Source organism: Ambystoma mexicanum, chromosome 5q (genome assembly GCF_040938575.1).
Source record: "Ambystoma mexicanum isolate Mex_15411 chromosome 5q, UKY_AmexF1_1, whole genome shotgun sequence".
Taxonomy (NCBI): domain Eukaryota; kingdom Metazoa; phylum Chordata; class Amphibia; order Caudata; family Ambystomatidae; genus Ambystoma; species Ambystoma mexicanum.
Genome location: NC_090933.1, coordinates 723,561,801 through 723,584,640, shown reverse-complemented (window position 1 = coordinate 723,584,640; position 22,840 = coordinate 723,561,801). Strand labels below are relative to the sequence as shown.

Here is a 22,840-nt window from a genome sequence, read left to right as displayed (position 1 = left end):
CACCTGCACATTCGGGGATTGGTAGTGCTTCCGGTTACGGTACACTGCTTCGTGGGCCTGGAGGAGGTCACCAACGCAACATGGGTACAGTTTGTAGGACAGACACTAGCATCAGCAGTGAGGGCACAGCTGTCCGGATGTTAATCCTGCTCCCTATGTCATCTTGTATTGTAGTGAGCAGCTCACTTATGGTCTCCCTGTTGAGGCCGTACAGGGTCACCAACTGGCTGTCAGTGAGGGTCCAGGTTGAGGGCCTGACCCAGGGGATCGGTGCACACCTTGCCTGGGCTCTCCTCCTTTTCCTCCTTCCCCCTTGTACTCCCTGTGCCCTGGACTGATTGTCTTGCATCTCTACTTCAAGGTGCAGCATGAGCAGCTGCATGTTCTAGCTCTCAATGGCTACTGGCAGCATGGTGTTGGAATCAGTATTTGGGGAAAGGGTGTGCCTTATGTAGCCCTCTTGAGTGGATTGGGATCACCTGTGGCTTCATTTCTGCAACCTGTGTTCATTTACCTCTACCTGGAAGCTGAGGCTAATTGCACCATGTTTTCGGCAGTATTAGCGCCGGATTTCCACGCTAATAACACAGTACATGAACTTGTAATGCAGCGGTTATTGCGCTTCATGTTATCAGCGCAGATTCTGCCAAATTTGTGCCAGCTCGTGAACCGGCGGAGCGTTATTGACAGCGGTAATTCCGTTACCACCACTTTTAGGGCTTGCCGCACAACTCATGATGAGGCCCAAAGAGTCATTTATATGCTTTTGAAAGGTTTATTGTGAGCCATCATGCAGGGAATGACAAAGATGGGAAGGAAATGTTGTTATGTTATTAGGAATTGTACCCCACACCACTGCCATTTGCATGGTCTCCAGGTGGTCTGGCAGATCTGGAACAGAGTTGGTGTGTTTGGGTTAGCTGGGAGAAGGAAAGGCGCTTTGAAACACTGTTTGTTGTATAGGCATCTTACAAATATCCAATAAATAAATACAAATAAACAAATAAGGCAAGATTTCAGGGGAGGTAGCCATGGTGCTATTAGTGCCATACTGGGATCCAATACTGGGTTCCTGCAATAAGGAATTACTGGGTCATTCCGACATTGGCGGACCCAGTCATTCCTCCTTGCAGGAACCCATCCCCATTCCCATTTGAGCCGCCATAGGGCTCAATGGGAATGGTGAGGGAGGTAATAACGGGCACATTACAAATGGCCCGTTATTAGCTCCCTCTTCCCCTCGCGGGACCCGGAATGGATTTCTGGTTTTACCAGACGTCCATTCCGGGTCCCGCAAAGGGAACCTCGTAATAGGCGCTCCCGTAATGAAGGGTGCCGGTCCCGTACCAGCACCCTTCATTACGGGAGCGCCAGGGTCATAATGAGGCCATTGTGTCCAGAGGGGCAGCCTCGTGCCCGTAGTATTGTTGTGTCTTGGCCAGGCATTGAGTGTATGTCAGTTGAGGTTAGAGGTCTACATTTGTGAAGTTTGCATGTCAGTCATCTCCGCGATTCCCTAGTCATCATACAGTCCAGTATGTCGGCTGCCTACCTTAAACTTAACTCAGTCAAGACCGAATCGACCTCATCAGTCCCACATCCCGCTAAAACATTTCCTAAAATGGCTCAATGATATGCGCATGAAAGGATTTAATCAGCAACTTTTAAATTCAGCAAAATTCTTAGGCTTCACCATTGACGGCAGCCTGTCCTTCTAGAAACACCTAGCCAAGAAGGCGCAAACAGCCTGGGTCCAAATCTCCAACCTTTGCAAAATCAAACCGCTCATCCTGACGCAAACAATCCTTCTCTTGTCACGTTCCCACCCTCTGGAACCCAATCCCAGTATCGACTCAGAATGCCCCCAAAATTGTCCAGAAATCTCTAAAAACGTGGCTTTTTCCACAGCACCTGACCATGGACTTATCCCAATGGACGCAACTCGCAGTACTGCGCTAAAAATATTCCAGCCCCAATGCTAGCTACCCAAACCTTGCACAGTGCTCCACTGCTCTCGAGCTAGGTCTGTCCTTTAAACAATAAAATTGTTTAAAAAAATGTTTGCAATCTGGCCTGATATTTCTTTTTAAAAAGCTGTATGCAAGGTGCTGGTTTGCCTTTGTGTGTGTTGAGTAAGGTGGAGATACATTTAGAGTTAGTCAAATGGTGTGGGGTGTTCTTTGGGCTTACCTAGGGCTTGCAAATTACTGATCTGGCTGTTGCCTGGGTTATGGTGAGGGGTGTTTGCCTTTGATTGTTGATGCATGAAGATGTCCTGTGTTGAGGTTTAGATATTTTGATAGACAGGGGAGAAGTTCTCTTAGGGATTTTGCAATTCCTTGAAGTGATGTTTTCAAGTTGTTTTAATTTCCTGAGTGCCATGCAAAATGTTCTGGGCACAAGATCGGGGCAATTGACAAGTGTTTTTTCGCAGCTTGGCGGGTGTAGGTTAAAGTGTAGGTTAAACTTTCATTCTGTAAAGCAATGAAGAGCCAGATTTTTAGACTTTTCCTAAATTTCCGGTGGTCATTTAGGGTGTCGATTTCCCTTGGTATCGTGTTTCAGTGTATTCTCACCATAGTGGAAAAGACAGAGCCTCTCTGTCTGTCCAGGCAAAATCTTGTGGTTTTTAAAAGTATGATGTTTCTCGATCATAGTTCTCTGGTGGTTTGGTAAGATTTTGTTTTGGAGGAATTCTGCTCCTCAACCTTCAAGTGCTTTGTGGGCAATGCAGAGGATCTTAAACCGGATTCTTTTTTTGATGGGTAGCCAGTGGAGTGCTCTGAGAGCGGGTGTTATGTGTTCCCTATTGTTGTGTCTGAGTAGGAGTCTGGCTGATGTGTTTTGGATATATTGATGTTTTTGTGATGCAGCCCAGCATATTTACATAAATGCTGTTTGCGTAGTCAGTTCTTGAAAGAATCAGGGATATGATGGCCAGTTGTCTGTGTGCAAAGGAGAGGTAGGGCATAATCCATCAGATAGAGGAGGGATTGGAAGAAGCACTTTCTGACTGTTGCATTGACTTGATGTTCCAGCTTGAGTCCATTGTCCGTCCATATGCCATGGCTCTTGATCCTTTTGGTTTAGGGCAGTTGTCCATTTCCAAAGGCCATGGTAGTGGTGTTTCAGCTGCAGGGTCAGGTGAGTTTATCATTGTGTATTTTTTCTCTGGGTTGAGTTTTATGTAGTGAGCCATCATCCATTCATGTATTCGAGTGAGGCAGTTGATGAGGTTGGTATTGGATTTTCCATCATCTGTCATTTTGTATATGCTTTGCATGTCATCCACTTGGTTTTAACAAGTGAGCCCATAAGATTTTATGATCTTCCTGAAAGGGGCATATATATGTTGAAGAGGAGCATTGAGAGATGTCACCCTTGGGAGACTCTTGAGGTAATGGATGGTGAGTTTGAACTGAAAGGTGGGAGCCAATTGATTTCTGTTCTCTCGGTTAGGAATAATCTCATTCATTATAGAGTTGTGGTATTGAGTTTGGTTTCTTCAAGCCTTGTAATTAGTTTATTGTGCTTAACAGTGTTGAAGCCTGCTAAGATGCGGAGGAGCTTAAGTGCTGATGTGATGTTGACGTCCGCTGCAATTTTGAGGTCATCTGAAATGGAAACTGCTGCTAATTCGGTGCCTCTCCTAGGTCTAAACACAACTTGTGAGCAATCTCTAGTAAGGTTTTTGACCATAAATGCTCCAGATCAGGCTGTATACATATTTCTCTAGGACCTGTTATGGCATGTTTGAAAGTTGGAAGGTTCTTCTGGGTCTCCAGCAGTGTATTTTACAAGTGGTTTGAAGTAGGCAGTATTAAAAACATGTTGTACAATTCCTGTTTCGAGCAAGCAGTTCATTAATTTGTGAAAGTAGAAAGTTGGTGTTTCCTTATTAAGGATCTGTTTGTAAATGTTCAGGGGCAGTTGTCAATCGGAGAGGTGGCTTTGTTTTTAGGTTTCACCAATTTCTTTTTAGCCGGGTTTGGACATTGGTTTAAAGCTGTTCATCGGTGGGGTTTCAGGCTGAATGTTATTAAACAGGGCTTAAATATTGCTTCCAATCCCATTCCTTATTGCTCTGCTGAAGGCCTGCTGTATGTTGCTTCTGAAATGGTTGGTGATACCATCATAGTTTTTGGGTAGGTGAAGGTACTTTTCTGCAGGAAGTGGGATTTCTCATCTCAATGATTTGGTAAAGTACTTTCTCCAGATGGGATGTATTATTGATTTGTTCAGATTAGTAATGTTTCTTTGTTTTACGGATCTCAGGTTTGTAGTGGTGGATATGTCTTTGGTAGGTGACCTTGTCTTGCGGGTTGTAGTGTTTCCTCACTTTTCTTCAAACATTTGTTTTCTTTTTTTCAGTGCTCGTACTTTGGGTGTGATCCAACTTGCTGAAGTCTTTTTTTTCTGAGAGAGTGATGTGCTTAAATGGGGTGAGGGCATTTAGTGCTTTGGTTGTCCAGTTTTCGATTGTTGTCAACATTTCTTCCAGCAGCAACGATGCTGGATCATTGGAGTTAGGCTTGGTCTCTTCCATAAGATATCGGAGTTCCACCAAGTTTAGAGTTTTCTGGCTTCTCTTGGTGGTGGTTGTTTGTCCTTTGCGAATCGCTGATGTGAGCCACTATGGGAGAGTGTAGCCTGTGAACTAACATGCATTTTTTAAAACACGGTTCTGAACGACAGCTTGCATAAAAATCAAACATTTTAAAATCTACCACTGCAGCAAGCAGCATGAATTCACAGGAGGACAATCTACAGTATGTACTGATGAGACGCTGTCTGCTTTCACAATAAACAGGCTTACTTTCGATAAGCCATTTGCAGAATGCCAAATACTGCCCTGAGGTAGCGTCCAAAAAGGTATGCAACAGCAGAAAATCTCTGATGGAAAGTGAGGATCTATAAAACCTTCTTAAGAAGGCAGAGACATTATACATTTTTCTGAAAAATCCTGGAGTCCACCACAGCTCATTCTGCAGATTTAGCTCAGAGAACGTGAAGCTCATCTCTCTCCCTCTTGCTCACCTACATCTGTTTGGCCATGTTGCTCTCTTCTCTCTTGATGGATCACTCCGTCTGTACCAAGCCCTGCTTTCTGAGGCCGCCTCCATCTTTATTTGCTCATCTCTTTTTAGACCCGTTTTATCCCTTCCCAGCAGGCAAACTGCAACAGCGTGAGCTAGAGGTGCAAATGCAGTGCCCTCAGATCAGCTCCCTCAAATTTGGGGTACTCTCGGGGGTAGACTGGGAAGGTGACCAAGGGGGAAATTACCCCCCAGGCTGGCTAGACTGTTGCTCCCTTGGCCAAAGCTGCAAAATGAAAAATCACAATCAAAAAAGAGACAATCATTCTTTGCTCGAATGAGCCAAGTTCTGCAAGACCTGCTCGTCTTCTCTGTAGATGGAGTGAGTCAGCCATCTTTATTTCAGCAATGTTGCAGATGCGCGTGGGTGGCCTCCGCACTTGGGCCTTTACAGTCAGATTGAGAAAAGGCCAGATCACAGGAGTATTTTCATACCGCCCAGTGGCAATGTATACATTTAAAGACAGATTCTCTGACTCTGGATGGTAATGTTGGCACCACTGCAGCCCATACACCTCTGGTCTGTTACAATCCTCAGCAACTTACCATGACTCCTGCTTCGCCAGGATTTAAGAGTCAATTTCTCATTTGCATATGTCTTCGGTTTCATTCTCTAAGAATGCTTCCCCTATTTTCTGGTGAATTTCTTGATCACTCATGAGTTCATTACACTTTAATAGCACCCTGAATAACACCCATAGTTATTACCATTTATTGTTGACTTGTGGATTGTTTGTGGTACACACTTTTGGGCACAGTTGAAAAACATGCACAGAAATATATCGCAATTAGGTATTAGTAGATTACAAACTAAGCAGGTCATTTAGAGTTAGACAGATGTTTTTTATGACATACCACTGGAAAGAGTTACCAGAACCGCCAGTAGTAGTATGGAAAATCTGCCCAACCCAGAGCTTAGCAGTAGCGCCCGTGCCATTTCTAAAAAAAATACCTCTGGAGAAATTTCAGAAATACACCTCCATTCGTGGCAACATAAAAACGTGTTTTTTAAGCATTCTTTTTTTTAACCATTTCCACCCTCACTGTGAAGGTGGAAATTAGTTATCTACAGTGGTGGTTCTCGCCACTACTGTACATTATTTATACACAAAAGAGTCAATTGCGATCATTTTAGGCAGTGTATGGGAAAAGTGGCGAGAAGAGGGGCATCAAAGATACCCACCTTTTCCCCTCACCATGACCCTTTGTAAAAACTTTTTTTAACAGTTTTAACTCATTTCTTTCTCTCTCTCTCTCTCTCCCCCCCCTTCCCTGCTCCCGCCCCCACATACACTGGATCTCCTACAACCTCATTCAAATCCGCAGGTGCTACTACAGCTCAGTGCACTTTGACCTATAGTAACACAGGGCAGGTGAAACCATCTGCGTCCATATCGCCTGCAGCCTGGCACTGCTCATTGGAAACAAGAGCACTGGTCATGCCCATTGCACTTAAACCCTCTGCCACCCACTGCTCCTTCGGCCGCACATCGTTTTAGTGTACTTGTATCCAATCCCTTAAAGCAAGTGTTTCTTTTGGGGTTTTTCTTTTTCTTAAATTCTATTTTAATTGGAAATTCCACTAAAGACGGCCAACAATAAAAGATTGCTCACAGGAATCTAAGCAAAGAGAACTTCCACCACAGAAAAATTCCTTTATAATGCAACATTGAAAACCCATCTCAGACTCAATGCTGAACGCAGGCCAACATGAGAGGCAGAGGGGACCCGGAAGAACAACACAGCCATCTGGTTCACGACCAAATGACCCTAAAGGAGACTGCCACACTTTCAGAACCTACTTCGTGCTACTCGTCAATACCCTGTATATACACCCGGCACTATGCTTGGAAGGGTAGCGAAAGATAGCTGCAAAGAGCGGGGAAGGTAGCAGGAGTGGACTGGGAACCAAAGGAGTATTAAACATTTTCAGCAAGTCAAATCCTTTTCCTATGAGTACATTTGGAAATAAAATAGGTTATCACACAAAAGAGGCCCACAGTGCCGAGGCCTACAGGAACAGCTCCAGAGTTCCCTATAGGCCACTCTACACCTGGAAGGTAGTCAAGGTTGATTACCGCTGACGTATGAGGCAGGGGTACAACAATGACCAATTCAAATTGCCTCTCTCACCATCTGTGCCTATTTTTCTCTCCTTGCACTTATTTACCTCCCTCTGTATAGTTCTTTCGGTTTTCTGCACCCTTATCCCCGTTCTGCGCTCTTTTCCCTCTTCTACACTTTCTGCTCTATCTCTACCGCTTTCTCTCGCTATATGTGCCTATTTTTCTCTCCCTGCACTTATTTACCTCTCTCTGTATACTTCTCCGGTTTTATGCACCCTTATTGCCGTTTCTGCGCTCTTCTACACTTTCCACTCTATCCCTACCCCTTTCTCTCGCTCTCTGTGGCCATCTCCCATTTTATGCCAAGCTCTTTCTATGCTCTGGTCATAATTCCTACCCCTGCCACCCCAGCCTCTACTCTTACCGGATAACAAAGTCATGCTGTTGCTGAGTAGAGGGGGAAGTCGTGCTCGAACTCGTGCAGCTAGTGGGGAAAAAGTGAAGGCTGCAGAGCTGCTTCGGCAGGCCTCCATGTGTGCAGAGGATCGACTCGTAGCCCTGCGCAAACACCTCCCAGTCTACCAATGGGATGCTCAGTGAAACACAAACCGCATGCCACCAACCCAGCCTGCCTGTCCGCTACCCATCAGCGGGTGGCCATTTTGAAATGGGTGGGTTGGGGATTCAGAAGTAAGCATACGCGATGCTCTAGGGTACAACCATGGAAACCCCATCCACCACATGTTCATTTGGCTTCACTTTCTGAAGTAATGGGCGTCCGGTGACTTTGAACAGTCAGACACCAGCATCCAAACTAACGGGAACAAGAACTTTGCTTACTGGAGACCAGCAGTCCGAGAACAACATTAGTGCGTGTGCTGCCATAAAACTGGAAGCACTGGTGCTTAGCTCCACCTCCAGAACTAAGTCTAGACTGTCAAGCACTGTCGCTGAGTATATTGCTGAATTGCCTTGCCATAAGAGGTGAAGTATATTAACATGTTGCATGCGTCTGAAGTCACCAGGGCCAGGAAAAGAATGCGGTATGAGGAAAGGTCTTGCTGTTTATGAAGAGAAAACGAATAGGATTGAAACTCTACATCATTTAATGATCAATTGCGCGGCTACAAGCGTTCAGCGTCTGTGCTCTGTTTCCCCACGCAGAGCTCTATATGGAATTACGATTGAAGGTTTCTGGAATCTTTTAAAGCGGGATGATAACATGGTTATTAATGCTGCAGTTTATTTTTTTGAATGATACATGCAAGAAAAATGATGTCGTTTTGAATGATTTCATGGTTTGCTTTGTTATGAAATTCCACTTGTCTGTATTCTGTATCTTAATGTATTTATATCGAATACTAAGGTCAAACATATAGATGGTTCATATAAATCAATACCTAGAAATTTGAAACAAGGGAAGGTCTTGATTGACTGAGAACAGATCAATTCCTGCACATTCTGATTATATTTCTATGGTGCCCAGTGACATTTTTTCCTTGTAAATATTGATTTATAAAAACATTAACACAAGATCATTGTTTTTTTTTCTCAAGAGCAAGCTTTATCGGTGTACAGAAAACTTTATTTCAAACATTAAATATATAAATATATGAATGTATATAAATATATAAATATATTAAATTGATAAATATATGAATGCAAATGAAATAGAACAGAGCAGTGGGCTGTGTCAGGGAGGGGAGGCACGGGGTATCTGGGAATGAAACTGAGCAGGAAAAGGACCCCACCACACCCACATGTACAAATCTATGAAAACATTCGTGTTTTTTATATCAGTGTTTTACATTTGGGCGCAAGTGATGAGATGTAATTTACTTTGAAGTGATTACTTCGAAATTTCACTTTGATTTCTTTTTTTTTTTAATGTGGGGGAGTCCCCATGACCCACTTTTATCTTTACTACTACCCCTCCCCCAATCGCCTTCCTAGCGTCTTTTACCCCTTAACCTACAATTACATATATTTACCAAAGTCATTTCGTAAAGTAATCGCTTCGAAGCAATTACCGACGTTGAAACCACGGGATACCAAAAATATTGCATACACGCCATTTTTAAAGGCAAGTCGGCAAAGCAGAATCCACAGATTTATTTTGGAGTGGCAGTGGGGGGTTATTTTGAACAGAACTAAAATACAGTCATTGGTTATCAAAGAAGGTGGGTCATGGGGGCTTTGAGAGTGAGCAGATGCGCTCCATGAGCAGTGCTCGTGAAAGAACGTATCTATGGACCTCAAAAGGAAAAAGTGTCAGTGACCTGCTATTAGGCGTTAAGAAGTGTCATAGTGACCTGCTACTAGGCGTTAAGAAGTGTCATAGTGACCTGCTACTAGGTGTTAAGTTGATTCAACAAAATAAATGTACAGAGAGCAGACTAGAGTCCGTTTTTAGGATCTCGGTCCTATGAAAAAGACATGCTTCCATGAGACTTCGCAGGTTCATGAGAATGTATAATTTGACGCCATTATCCTCTGGCCATGAGACTTCCTACTCACAATATATTTGTCCATTGTTTTTCAGCGCAGCCATGCATTGTAAGTGAGTGGAGCCACTGGAGTGGCTGCGCAGACCAGTGCAAGCCAACTCTTCGGGTGAGAAGGCGCAATGTGCAACAAGAGCCCAAAAATGGTGGGGATCCTTGCCCACGACTGGAGGAGAAAGCTGGGTGTCTGGAATATCGGACTTACCAGGGCAAGCCATGTGGAGAGTCCTACGGTAAGTGCTATTCAATGTCTGTGAACCTTTGTTTCGTGCACTGCATCGATTGCTGAACCTACTTGAGACTTTTTGAATGGTAGAGTTGAATTAGCTTTTATTTTCTTGGATATATATGTATGTAGCTTTGGTTATGGGAGAGTTAAGTTGACATAGCTTAAAGCAAAATAATCATTGAAAACCTGTAAAAATCACATCGTTGAGGTTACGAGAATGATGCCACTTTAACGCTAAGTCCATCGTTGCGCAGCCCATGAACACACTGATAACATCACAGATGACATCGCAGATGAATCTGTGGGCCACTTTGCCAAGCAAATGGCTTTCAGCAATGCCCCAAGTCCACCAACATCATCTGAGCTGGCTACTGAGCCTGGTCTGGCACCTGTCCCAGGGACCACTAAACCCCCATTTCAGGTCGGTGGGTAATGGCCACTTTGCACAGGGCATGCACCAGGCCCCACGCAACCACCCAAAGTGGCCACTGGGCATAGGCTAAGGCCGGACCAACTGCCCCTTCTCCGAGTATGGCTTATGACACATATAACAATGGTCACCCTCTCAAGAAATGTTCCCTGTGTCTACTAATCAGTTTACTGCTACTGTGGTCATGGCCAGGATTCGACTTTGGGGACCCAGCTGTGCAGTAATCAGAGGTCTGTGAGCGCTGCAAAAGACAGATTATTGCCAGATGCCCCTTTTCAATTACAATGTTTAGCAGCACAGGGTATGCAGGAACTTTAAAAAGTCTGCAAACACTAATGGCCAACCGCTCAAAAATGTTCCCAGTCCTTGCAACAACCAGATTGGTTCTCACTCCTGTCTGGGTCGCTGAACAGGGATAAATCCATAAACTCAGGGTCACTGAAATCGGTCTGGGTCCTCACACTCCCTTCCAGAGCACCCAAACCCGGGTCCATGAACCTAGAAGGGAGCAACCAGATTCAGTGGCCGCTTCGACCATTCCCCAGGGCCTGACAAACCACTTAAAGTCAATTTCCTGGGCAATGTGGCTACTGCACCCTACAATATGGTTAAAGTGGTTACTTTAGATGGCTTGACAATACCATGTCGGCCATGTCCATACCCCAGTGTGTAGCCCATTGACCCAAAATGGAGGCAAAGTGGCCAGTGGCCCGGCCCCAGGCCATTGATCATTTCAGGTGGACTGTCGGGCTTGGGCATGCCGGCAAGGTTTGCCGTGGGCTATGTTGCCACTGACCCTTTCCCAAGGCCATGACATGTACCCCCCTGACCCACAGTCCAATAGGACACCACCTAATATATCATTAGAAACTAGCAAACATTTGCTCTAATAAAGATATGACTGATCGGTGACTCCTTCAAAAAGTCACAACATCGATGGTAACATATTTTTAAAACAAACAAATACAATGAAAAATTAAACAATATACATGAGCATTAAACATTGAACAGCAGAGGAACCATCAAAGTAAGTAGATAACGGCAAATAAATTCCATTGTCTGAGCAGAGCAAGAGGAATGTGCAAGCACTGTCATTGCTAGACAAGAAACCGCATGGAGAAGTTGCTGCCAAAGTAGTGAATGGTCCAACTAACACACCGCCTGATGACCCCGAGTGGAACCCACCATTCACAGAATCCTATGTCATAACATAAATCGGCTTACCACCTAAATATAACCCTGCATGGGCTCATTACATGCCTTAATTCGTTTAATGTTTATTCTGATATTTCTTTATGGATGTCAGTGTCTCTTGATGCCGGATCAGCGTTTGCAGGGGCAGTGTGTGAGGGAAATGTGCATACATTGAAACGTGTAGGAAGAGCCAAGAAAGCACGGTTCAACTCCCCTTGATTTGGACAATGCCTCCGCCTTGCACATATCTCCCCCCTGCCTCCCAAATCTGAGTAGTCTTCACCAGACCTAACTTTTAAGCAACCCTTCAAAAACGGTTCCACTCCATTGACTTCATAGGTACATCATCCAAAAACCTTGGCTTCTCTCTCTCTACATGGAGACTCACCAAGTGGAGAGGATTTCACAAGGGACAGTTTCAAGTTTCACTAGCACTGGTGTCAGTGATATTTTGTCAGAAGTAAAACGCATGAAACATGTCTAGGTACTGGCAAAAAGCCATAGTTGTGCATCCAGCTGCAGCAATACTTACATCCACCCATTCAACCACATATATCAAAGAAGTAGGCCCTGATTCACAGAGCGTTTTTCAATGGGTGCTTCTCATTGAAAAATGTTTTTTTGAATCAGGCCCATAGTCTCAAAAACACAAACATTGAAACTCAAACAGACGATCCAACTATATACCCATTCAATGTGCGCGTGCGCTCTCTCTCTCTCCCTCTCTCTGTCTCTCTCTGTCTCTCTCTCTCCCTCTTATCCAGTACTAATTGGGCTTTTGGAAGAGGCTTATGACCCCTCTGTTCCCGGGTTAGGTGGGTCGTCTCTTCCCACTCGTTGTGTGTGTTCAGTTGTTCTTGACGCATCATAAACCCACAGGTGGTACACCTGCACTTAATAAACTATAAAATAACAAAATATATTAGAAATAGTAACAGGTCATAAAATGTTTGAACAAAAGGTGCGGTTTCACCAGCTTAAAGAATTCTTTATGGGAGAACAATAGTTTTTGCTGAAAATGAATTTGCTGTAGTACAGTATAGTTGACTGGCTAAAAACTAAGTGCATTAGATGGTCTCCGAAATACATCCTTGTATGAAGACATTTTGGATGTTAATGTTTGGTGAAGAACATATTTTTCAGATCATCTGGTTGGCTTCTTTAAATAGTCTATATATTTCAGAGCAAGTTGCATTTAAAGCACTATGGGCCCGATTCATAGAAAAAGTGCAAAGTCCCTACTGCACGCAAATCCACTTTGTGCATACCTGCATGCAAAAGCATGCTTTGTACGCTCTATGTATTCATGGAATTTCGGAAATACATGCAAAGTCTGTCCCCTGAATCCCTGAAACGGGTTTTGCGCGCTGATTAGTGCGCAAAGTCACTTTTTAGCACCCACAAAATTCTATAAATCATGGAATATTTGCACGGTCCAAAGTGAATTTGCACTGCTGAAAAGTGACTTTGCACTGCCGACACAAACCCTTTGCATGGCAAAAATACACTTTGCATGGTTCCATGAATCAGGGTTTGTGTCGGCAGTAAAAAGTCACTTTTCAGGAGTGCAAATTAATTTTGAACCGGGCAAATATTCCATGAATCAGGCCCTCTGTGTTTGGAATGAAAGTAGCCTAATGCATTCAGGCGTTCATGTTCCTTTCCGAATGTGGAACTCTTCATTTGTACCTATAATCCTTACCAAACATACTTTTCCCAAAATTAAAATAATGGAAAGGAGATGTGCCTTGCGTTAATGCAAAAGCACACTGAACGGTTTTTATTTTTTGGGTCTTGGCCTCGGTTGCGTTTAGCGACTGTTGCACAGAACAAGTGCCAGGAAGGGAAGCAGCAGGACGACAACGACTCTGCCTCACAGCAGGCATGCAACAGACATTCCCCTTACTCTTTTGTCACTTCTTGTGACAAGAATTGGTTCGATATCCCTGCAAGGTGTGGGATGAGTGAGCACAGATAACATGTATCATTGGTGGTCCCCCGCCCTACCCTCTTCATCTCCATCAGACATTCTCATATGCGAGGTTCTCTTCTTCCCCACTAGCACTGCAAAATTCTTCAATACTAGATATACTTCTTTTGGTGCATGGCTCTTTTCCACCAACAGCCGGAGTACCCATACTACTCCAATGCATTAGGAACCAGAAGAGGAAGAGAAGATAGATGACAGGAAGACAGAACAATCCAAGCCCTATTATATTTGCATCAAGTTTTGATTTTCTTCCGTTCCCACTAGTGGTATTTTGCCCATCTTCTACTCCAGTTATGGGCCTTCTATAGAGTCTTACTGCAGCACACAAAGTTAATGACAATTGGTTTATACTTACCGTTAGGTGACTCTTCTCTCTTGTCTTTCCGTTGTGCTACCGTTGTCGCTGCAGAGGTCAGAAATGTGGATCCATGCCCTCCTTTCTTTGATCTTTATTGCTGTCGGGATTGCACATACCACTTCAAATGGGCCATAAAACCTGGGCTCCTCCACCTTCTTACAACATTCGTGATGAGAACTCTGTCTCTGGGATAGAGGGATTGTGCTTGCGGAAAGTTCTCCTCCCGTTGGGCACTTGTGCACTCTTCAACATTGGCCGGTCGCCCGACTTGTAGGACGCTTGACCTGGTGGGAGATTAAGTGGAGCACATTTGAAATTTCTGTTAAGTAGTTTTTCATTTCATCTCCAAGTATCTCTGAGCTAGGGTTAGCATCTAAAATTAAAATTGAATGTGTAGGAGGGATAGGCACATGCATTCTCCTACCTGTTATAATTTTGTGCAGAGTCAAATGGTGATCAGCACTACATGACTTGTGAAGGGCAAAAAGCACCAGTTGAAGACAATAAAGCCTGTTTTGGCATAATGACGATGTTAGTTTTGCCAAGCGTGCCTTCAGCAAGCTGTTTAGTTTTTTTTGACAATCCTATTCGCTTGCGGTCAGTACACTGTGCAAAGTTTATGTTTTATCCACAGGCAGCGGGTTACTTCTGCAAATAGATAATTGGCAAAATGTTGACCATTATCCGACCTTCTCTCATCACACACTTCCCATCTTGGAAACACCTCCCTCACCAAGAATTTGGCTGCCGACTTTGTGTCATTTTTTGCACAGGGTCCCACCTCAAGCCAACGTGAGAATGGACAGAAAACAGTGATCATGTACCTAAAAGAGGCACATCTGTCTTTCTTGTCGACTTAGTCAATATGCAAGTGACAGAAGGGCACTTCGAGCCGAGGTCTTGTTCCCCTGATGGTTTTCAGAGTATGATCAGACAGAAATTGTTTACAAGTTATATAGTTTCCCATGAACTATCTCATGCAAATTTGGCACATACCATCCTTCATTTATTTCTGCTGCTATATTTTCTTTGGCTATATGGGGGTGATACTGCAGCTGTTCTTATGCTAAACTGCGCAATCATGGGGGAACTACAGGCTTTCCTGTGCTATTCTGCCTCCAGATTAGGTTGGTGAGAGAGAGCACCCACGTGTATCCAGAGATATTTTTCTTCTTTTGAGGCCTCTCATTGCAGCTCTATAATTTGGACGATGTGTATTGTGTTAAAACATTCCCCTCTTTCTCCCTCTTGACCCATCTTTCTTTCTGCTGCCATGAGTGTTAGCCCCTGGATACCACCTTAGGCTACCTTCTGGTAATTAGGCTGCTTCCTTCTTTGGCTGCCCTGATAGCCATTTCATTTCCCATTGATATTTGGTCTTGTTTTCCCATGTGGGTGGCACATTTTATTATGGCCACCCCTACCGGTACTTTTAGTGCCTCAATTAGTTGCCCTAGCAGCTCAGCGTGTTGCAATGGGAACCTGTCACTTCCCTTAAACCCGCTTCTTTCCCATTGTGTCAATCCTGAATGTATTGTTGATATAACTTAGGCAGAGTCAGAAAATATGTTGGCTACAAGTCCTTCCATCATATTTAGTGCACTGATCATGGCTACCAACTCTGCTGTCTCTGCTGAGTAATGTGACAGTAGTTGCAGCTGGGACACTGTTACATATTCCTCATTAATGTAACATACTACCACTGCTCCAGTATGCCTCCTCCCAGTATCGGGGTCTATACTTGATGACCCATCAATATAAACCATGTCTGCTCCTTCTATCTCTTCTTCTTTAATATGTGTGTTTCCTTCCATTCTGTCCATGTGTGTGGCACAATTGTGCATGTAGCCCCCTTCTCCTGCTGGTTTTGCTAGATATGTTGCAGGGTTGAGCAAACGGCCCCTCACTGCCTCAATGACTGGGTAGCTCAGTATAATTTCGTAACCGGATGCCCTCTGTGTTGTTAGTGTGCTTTTTGATTTTTCTAGGATGGCAAATAATGAGTGCTTCACGTACAGCACTATGGGGCACACCATGGTGATTGTTGCTGCCTTCTCTATGGCAAACACTGCAGCCACGAGCGCTTGTTTGCAGGGGAAGTGTCCCTGCATCACTGGGTCTAGAGTACCACTGTAATATGAGAGAGGCTTGTGTCCCTGTGGCTTCTTTTGTGTGAGGACCGTCGTCCACCACCTGAATTTGAGAACAGATAACATTTTTCTTTGTAGTTTGGGGTGTCCAACACTGGCGCATGGGCCAGTGTTTCTTTTAGCTCTGTGAAGCTCTCATTCATTTCTGATGTCTTTTTAATTCCCTCTTCTCTTTTTGTGCTTCCTTGAGGCCCTGAAATAGGGGTTTTGTGAATGTGGAATAATCAAACACCCATGGCCTGCAATAGTTGTATAGTGCCAGGAACTTCTGCATTTCTTTCACTGTGCGTGGACGTGTGGTGGGGTGAATTGTATGTACCCTTTATGGGGTTTTGCTGCGCCCTTCCATTGAAATGATCTGTCCCAGGCACACAACCTCTTCCAGACAATATCGCAATTTTGCTTTATCCACCTTGTACCCCTTGTCTGCTAGCAGTGTTAGAAGGTACACCAAATCTGCCTTAGATCTCCTCCTGCATATCAGCAAACCGTCAACATACTGGATCACCGCACTGGGCATGTGTAGGTAACTCAGGTCCATTTGGCTCACTCAGTTAAAAATGCTAGGTGACTCGCAGTACCTTTGGGACAGCCTACAGTGCTCAAATCTGTTTCCCCGATAGGTAAACAATGACAGGTATCTTGAATCTGGGTGCAATGGAATGGAGAAGAAGGCATTCTTCAAGTCAATGGGCCTCATTACGACCCAGGCGGTAAGTTACCGCCTGGGCCGTGACTTTACCACCATGGCGTAAACTACGTTTACGCCATGGTGGTTGGCGGACTTACCGCCCCATTCCGACCTTGGCGGGGCGGTAAGTCCCCAATCCCCATTTACCCTTCCCCATTCCCATTTTTGCCCCATAGGGTATAATGGGAGTGGGGAAGGCGTTAATTACGCCACCGTAAATTACGGTGGCGTAATTAACTCCATGGTCCCTTAGCGCCATGGATTTTAACACCTGCTAAAAGCAGGTGTTAAAAGCGCCATGGCGCTAAGGGACCTCTTACTCAGGCGGTAAGGGTCGGCGCTGTTAACGCTGCCGTTAACCCCTTACCGCCTGGGTCGTAATGAGGCCCAATGACTGTAAAGTACTTTGCTGGGATATTGCACAATATTGTTGCAGGGTTCGGGACAAGATACATTCTGCCTCAACCACATCGTTTAGTGGGCGCAAATCATGGATGAATAGCCTTGATCCACGCTTTGATTTCTTAATCAGGTATATTTCTGTGTTGTATGGTGATGAGGATGTCTGGATAATGCCCTGCTGCCGTAGTGCATGTAAAGTCGAGAATATTCCCTCTTCTGCTTCTCTGGACAAAGGACATTGCTTGGACGGGACAATAGTGCCCCTTCCTTTAATTCTATCTCTACTGCCCCTACTCCTTTCAGTACCCATATGTCATGGGGCCCCTTGTTCCATCATTTCTGTGACATTTGGTTTTAGATCTCACTCTGTGTGTTTCTCTTTTTTCACCAACTGCATTAGAATTGATAGAATTTTTTCCATTATTTGAACTTGACAAGGTATCTGTGACTCAAACGCCATCTCTCCCTCTTCCTCATCGGAGACCAATTGTTCATCCGTTACTCCTGTTATGGTCAGTCTTGGGTCAATGCATAATACTGTGCACCAGTCCATGTTGTCATTGTCTGTCCCACACAGGATCACCATGTCTTTGCGTACCACAAATCTGCTAGCTGTAACACAAGCCTCATGTCATTCTTCTGGCACTGTGGTCTGACCAAATATTCTGAGGCCAATCTCAATACCTTCCCTTGTACCCCAGAGAACCACCCCAAGAGTTTCTCAACCCTGTACAGGAAAATGCTCGGGTACATGGGCTGGGCTCTCAGGGTGCTTTGGGTGTGTGCTGTCATGAGGAGTGTGGCCACGTGTGTGTTATAAAGGCATGGTGTTGTACACACCATTCCTTTTTCTGTGAATGAGATTGTTGCGTTTAGCTTACTGAGCAAATCTCTTCCTAGTATATTGATTGACTTCAGAATATAGCAGTGGCTCTACAATATTTTGCATCCCTATTGTTAGTGGTAGATCTCTTGCTACAGGAACCGTGACCACTGCCCCAGAGAAGCCCTGTGTATCCATCACCTTGTTTGATAATGGGAATTCCCCCTCTCTGATGCAGAATATGGTTGCTCCTGTGTCTATCAGAAAGGAAAATACTCTTGGTCCTATTTTCACTACTACCTCAGGTTCCTCTTCAGGGTCATCAGTTACTGCTAGGACTGGACACACCCGGGCTTTCTTTGGGCACCCCTATTTTTGTGAATTACCAGGTGGAAAAGGGAAGGGATTTCCCCAACAAATCTGACCCTGATGTAGTGGGGCACTACGTTCTGCCCTAGCACCACTATATTTCATGCTGCCACTGCTGGAGGTTGTCACATTTGGAGCTGTTTTCATACCATCTTTTGCCCCTCCTTGTGCCTGCATCCCACCCTGCTGTGTGGGCATCTGTGCCTTGGCTGTGCTGGAAGAAGCTGCATCTACTCCCACTGCAGCTGTACGGTGCCAAACCCTTGTTGTTTGGCGCTTGTATCTCTTGTGCCTGTGCTTGCTGCACAAAAGGGCAGGTGCATGCCAGATGCCCCATGTTCTGGGATATATAAGATGGTCTGAAGACCCTGTTACCCGATCCTCTATATCCCACTCTTCCTTGTTGCTGGTATCCTCTTCCCATAGGGAAAAATCCCCCATGCATGCAATTGCATTGTTGTGTGGTTCCCCATTGTGGTGTATACTGTGGCTGCATGTAGCTTCCTTGCTGCTTCATGTTCCCTGTGGGAAACTCTCCCTGTGGTGTGGGCACCACTGCTGCAGCATCAGGAACGAGCATTTCCCCTTCCATTGTGTACTTTGCCAGTTTCTTTAGCACCAGTTTATTTTCTGCTTTAGCAGCATTTTCTGCTGCTTGTCTATCGCTCTCCTGTTTTTCGTTTACAATAATGTACTATTGTTGCCTTTATTTCTGGCCATCCTTTGCCTCTATTCCCACAATCATATCTAGTGATAGCTGAGCCTCTGCTGGCAGCCCCTTGACCAATATGTGGTAAAATAGAGGTATGCACTTGTTCCGAGACCTTTGTGTTTCCTGCGTCCAGAGATCCTGTACTCGTTTTATAGAGTCTGCTGGGTCATCCTCACTTTTCATTTTATGAGCCATTACTGTCCCTAGGTCCTAACTGTCTGGATACATACTTCTCAGAACCTACTAGACGTGTGCTTGACAGTTATTAAATGGAGCACTGTCATGGGCATTTGTACTTAATGTCACTCCTTTGTACCCTGACTGGTTCCATATTTTGTCTCCCTGCTTGCCTATGATGGCTACGAATAAACGTTTCATGTCCCCTATGTCTAGTGTCACCCTGCCATCTTTTTCTCAAGGGCCTGTATCCATTTACTGGCCCCTGCCACGAGGGAGTGGAGGCTGCATATAAGATTATCCCTGTCCATCGTTTGCCATGGTACATAGTGTGCATCCCCTCTCCCTTTCTGTAGTAATGGCAATTCTCTTGTCCTTGGACCTATCCCTCCTCCTACTTGGTCGTCTGGGTTAATCCCATCTTTACCTCCCCTATTCTACTGCGGAGAGAGCTGGAACAATCCCTTCTACTTCTGTTGCTGTTGTGTTGCTTTTGCTCTTTCATCCCCCCTCCTTCTTCCTAACAGTCCTTAATCTGAGGCTGCATCGTCCTCGTCCCCTCCTTCCTCCTCGTTTTTCTTCCCATCCTCCTCCAAATCGTCCAGTTTGAATGCTATTCTCCCTGATAACCATTCCCCCTTATCTCCTTTATTTTTCCGCTACACCTCCTCCTCTATCACTCTCTCGGCCTTACCGAATAATGCGTTCATCTGCTGTCACGTATTCTTTTCTATGTCTGCTAGGCATTTCCACTCTCCCTTTGTGTATATTTCCTCCCTTCGTGCGCCTCTGTCCTTTTCCCCTGTTGTTATTACCTGGTCCCCTCCCAAGGTGTTACGCTGGGGGTTGTTGTACCTTGCTGCAGGTTGTAATAGCGATAGACACAATAGGGCGGGGGTGTAGAGCTCAGTATGCTCCCTCCCGTATTCCTCTTTTTCCCCCCTTTCGTTTCTACGTATAATTTCCAGAGCCCCAATATGTTCTGTCTACTTTTCAATTTAGAGTCCTTGTATTTTGTCTCTTGAGCCCATTGAAAAATGTACTTTAATATTTTATCGCGATATTGTGGCAATGCTCAGCACATGTGGTCCAAGGGGCTATCTAAATAGGTCATTATTCCCTAGCTGCTTTATTATCCCCACTGTCCTTTCTATTCTTCCCACATTTCTTCTTCTTCCTCCCTTTTCTCCCGTTACACACGCACACACTCCTTATCCTACTGTGGTAAAAATGCAAGTTCAGCACGGTAATAAGGCGCACATTTATCAGCTGAGGGAGTAGCACTCTGAATGGGGAGGTGGTTTCCTTGACGCAGTAATTTGAACTAGGCTGGAGAATGCCCTAAATAACAGTACTTCACATTAAAGAACGATAGATAATAAAGATGGGTCACAGGTTAGTATACAAGGTTTAGCATTAGACTGAAGTGCTGCATAGAGGCCTCACAGTATGCTTTTCAGAAACAAGTGCTTGTTTCATTAATTTGCTTAGAAACAGCAGCAGCTGGAAGCACATCGCAAGACCCACGTTCCCTGGATCGCACGGTAGTAAGCGGACAATCTTTGTCACTTTCAAGGTCATAAAACAGAGCTCATGGGTGTCGCGGAAAGGCAATGCATGGACAGTCATTTTATAATTTGGCATATTAATTTACGAGTCTGATCCACTGACTGTTTAAAAAAAAACATGACGGTTTCAAATTGCCCCTGAGTACATCCCTGCCTAGAAAGAAGGTTGAAGAGTTCTTAATGTGCAACATTAATACGGTAACTTGTTCTTGGTTCAAGGCTGAGAGTCATGGTAGAAGACTTTCTCATGAGAATGTAGATGAGATGACCGGGGCAGTTGAATGAAGTTCTGCTGGTCATCTCAAATGTTTCAATGAATTGGCCCTATGATGTGGGAATTGGAGGTTGATTTGTGATGTCACAATGGGAAGCTAGGGGTGGTGTGGTAAGGTTTGCGGGACAATTTTCATAGATGATAATGTATGCCCTTCTATAGGGGTATGATATGATTTCACCAATCAGCTTCTTGTGGGGAGACATTTTAATGTTGCAAAGTGTTTGATACTAATAGACTTTAGTGGTATAAAAGCTTTTGTTTTCGGGCATATCTTTGAAAGTGCATTTCATGCAGTTCTGTTCCTCATTCTGTTTGAATTTCGCTTTCCAAGCTGCAACTGGGCCTAGATTTAAATTGTGTTTCTTCTTGCCTGGCATACACTCCTTTTTTACTACTTTTGTAATTTTTACTGGTGAGTTCCGAGGCAACCCCCTGAACAGTACCTAGCTCACCGTTCACCCCAGCCCTCTCTTATGCCCAGCAATGCACTCCACTCGTCATGCTGGCCCTCTGCACAGGCCCAACCGCTCATTCCACTCACCACGCTGTCCCTCTTCAGAGGCCTGATCACTCACTCCGTGTTATTATTCAACAGCCCTCTCCACGGGCTCACTGTTCCCTTTATTAACGCAAATGATCATTGTGTCTCCTCTGTGCCATCCACACACATCTTTCTCTACGATGCCAAGCGTTCTATGTTACAAAAGGTATTTCCAACTGCTGACCCTTCCACCATGAGTCCACACCATAAAATAACACTAACTACCACACACGTGTCCCTCTCTATACCCCCAGAAAAGATTCAGTGACACAATCATTACCCCAATGACGCAACTATACAATAGCTGGTACTACACGCAACTCCCATCTGGCCATGGTCGCCACAAACCACGCACCCCTCCGCGTGCCCACACTTGTGTCCACTTCCTTTTGGGTGGTACACACTCATTTTCCAATACTACTTCTGCCGATCGTCCACACTCCTTGAGGATGCATCCTCAACACCATCCAAATCTATCCCTTCCCCGCTGTGGGCATGCAACCACTATGCAACACATTCCTGCATGGTTATACTCATGTCCTAGAGACCCTTGAGTCCCTACGGCACCGAGCCTCCAGCACAAGCTCACCATTTCCACTAAGCGCGGGTGGCGCTTGGGACCAGGCAGACCTTCATGAACTCGGCATCTGCAGGGCCTCCTCAGTGATGCGTGTTGGTCAGGCCTGCAGTCACCGGACCCACCCCCCCCGGGAGGGTGGCTCGGATACCCCCAGCTAACCGGGTGACAGAGAATCTCACAGAGGCCTCCAAAAATATATCAGGGGTCCTCTGATCCCACTGTATAAAACAGTAATCCAAAAAGGAGCACACACCGGGCAAGAATCAAAGCTGTTTATTACAGCTGGGCGAGCACAAATTAAACTGAACAGTGCACTGGAAGTGATTGATGAGAGCTAACATCGGGGCACACAGTGAACATTAGTTTTATTCTTTGAATACAATGGTCAAGTTATGTGAAAAAGTTGCAGCTCAAATGTTCATACTTCCCAACATTCACCTGAAACTCATTGGCTATAATACGTCATATCCATAGTGCTAACTATTTGCAATTAGTAAAATAACATATGTGCTGACTGCTGGAACTTTATTATTCTGCCATTGGTCAACAACATTGCGGAAGGAACATGAGACACCTTGCTTCTGGTGGGAAGGGAGACATTCACATGGCACCTGCCGATGAATGGCATTTGCAGGCCTTGTTGGATACTCTGAAGGCTAGCCACCTCCCAGGGACATGAGAAC

At 44.9% G+C, this 22,840-nt stretch overlaps 1 protein-coding gene across 1 annotated transcript in view; it reads left to right on the top strand.

The window, feature by feature from the left end:
• Positions 1-22,840, top strand: part of SBSPON (somatomedin B and thrombospondin type 1 domain containing) — a 248,080-nt gene that overhangs the window by 127,969 nt on the left and 97,271 nt on the right. Inside the window, exon 2 of the mRNA XM_069621210.1 lies at positions 9,705-9,899. Coding sequence (XP_069477311.1) covers positions 9,705-9,899 — 195 coding nt within the window. The remainder of the gene's footprint in view (positions 1-9,704; positions 9,900-22,840) is intronic.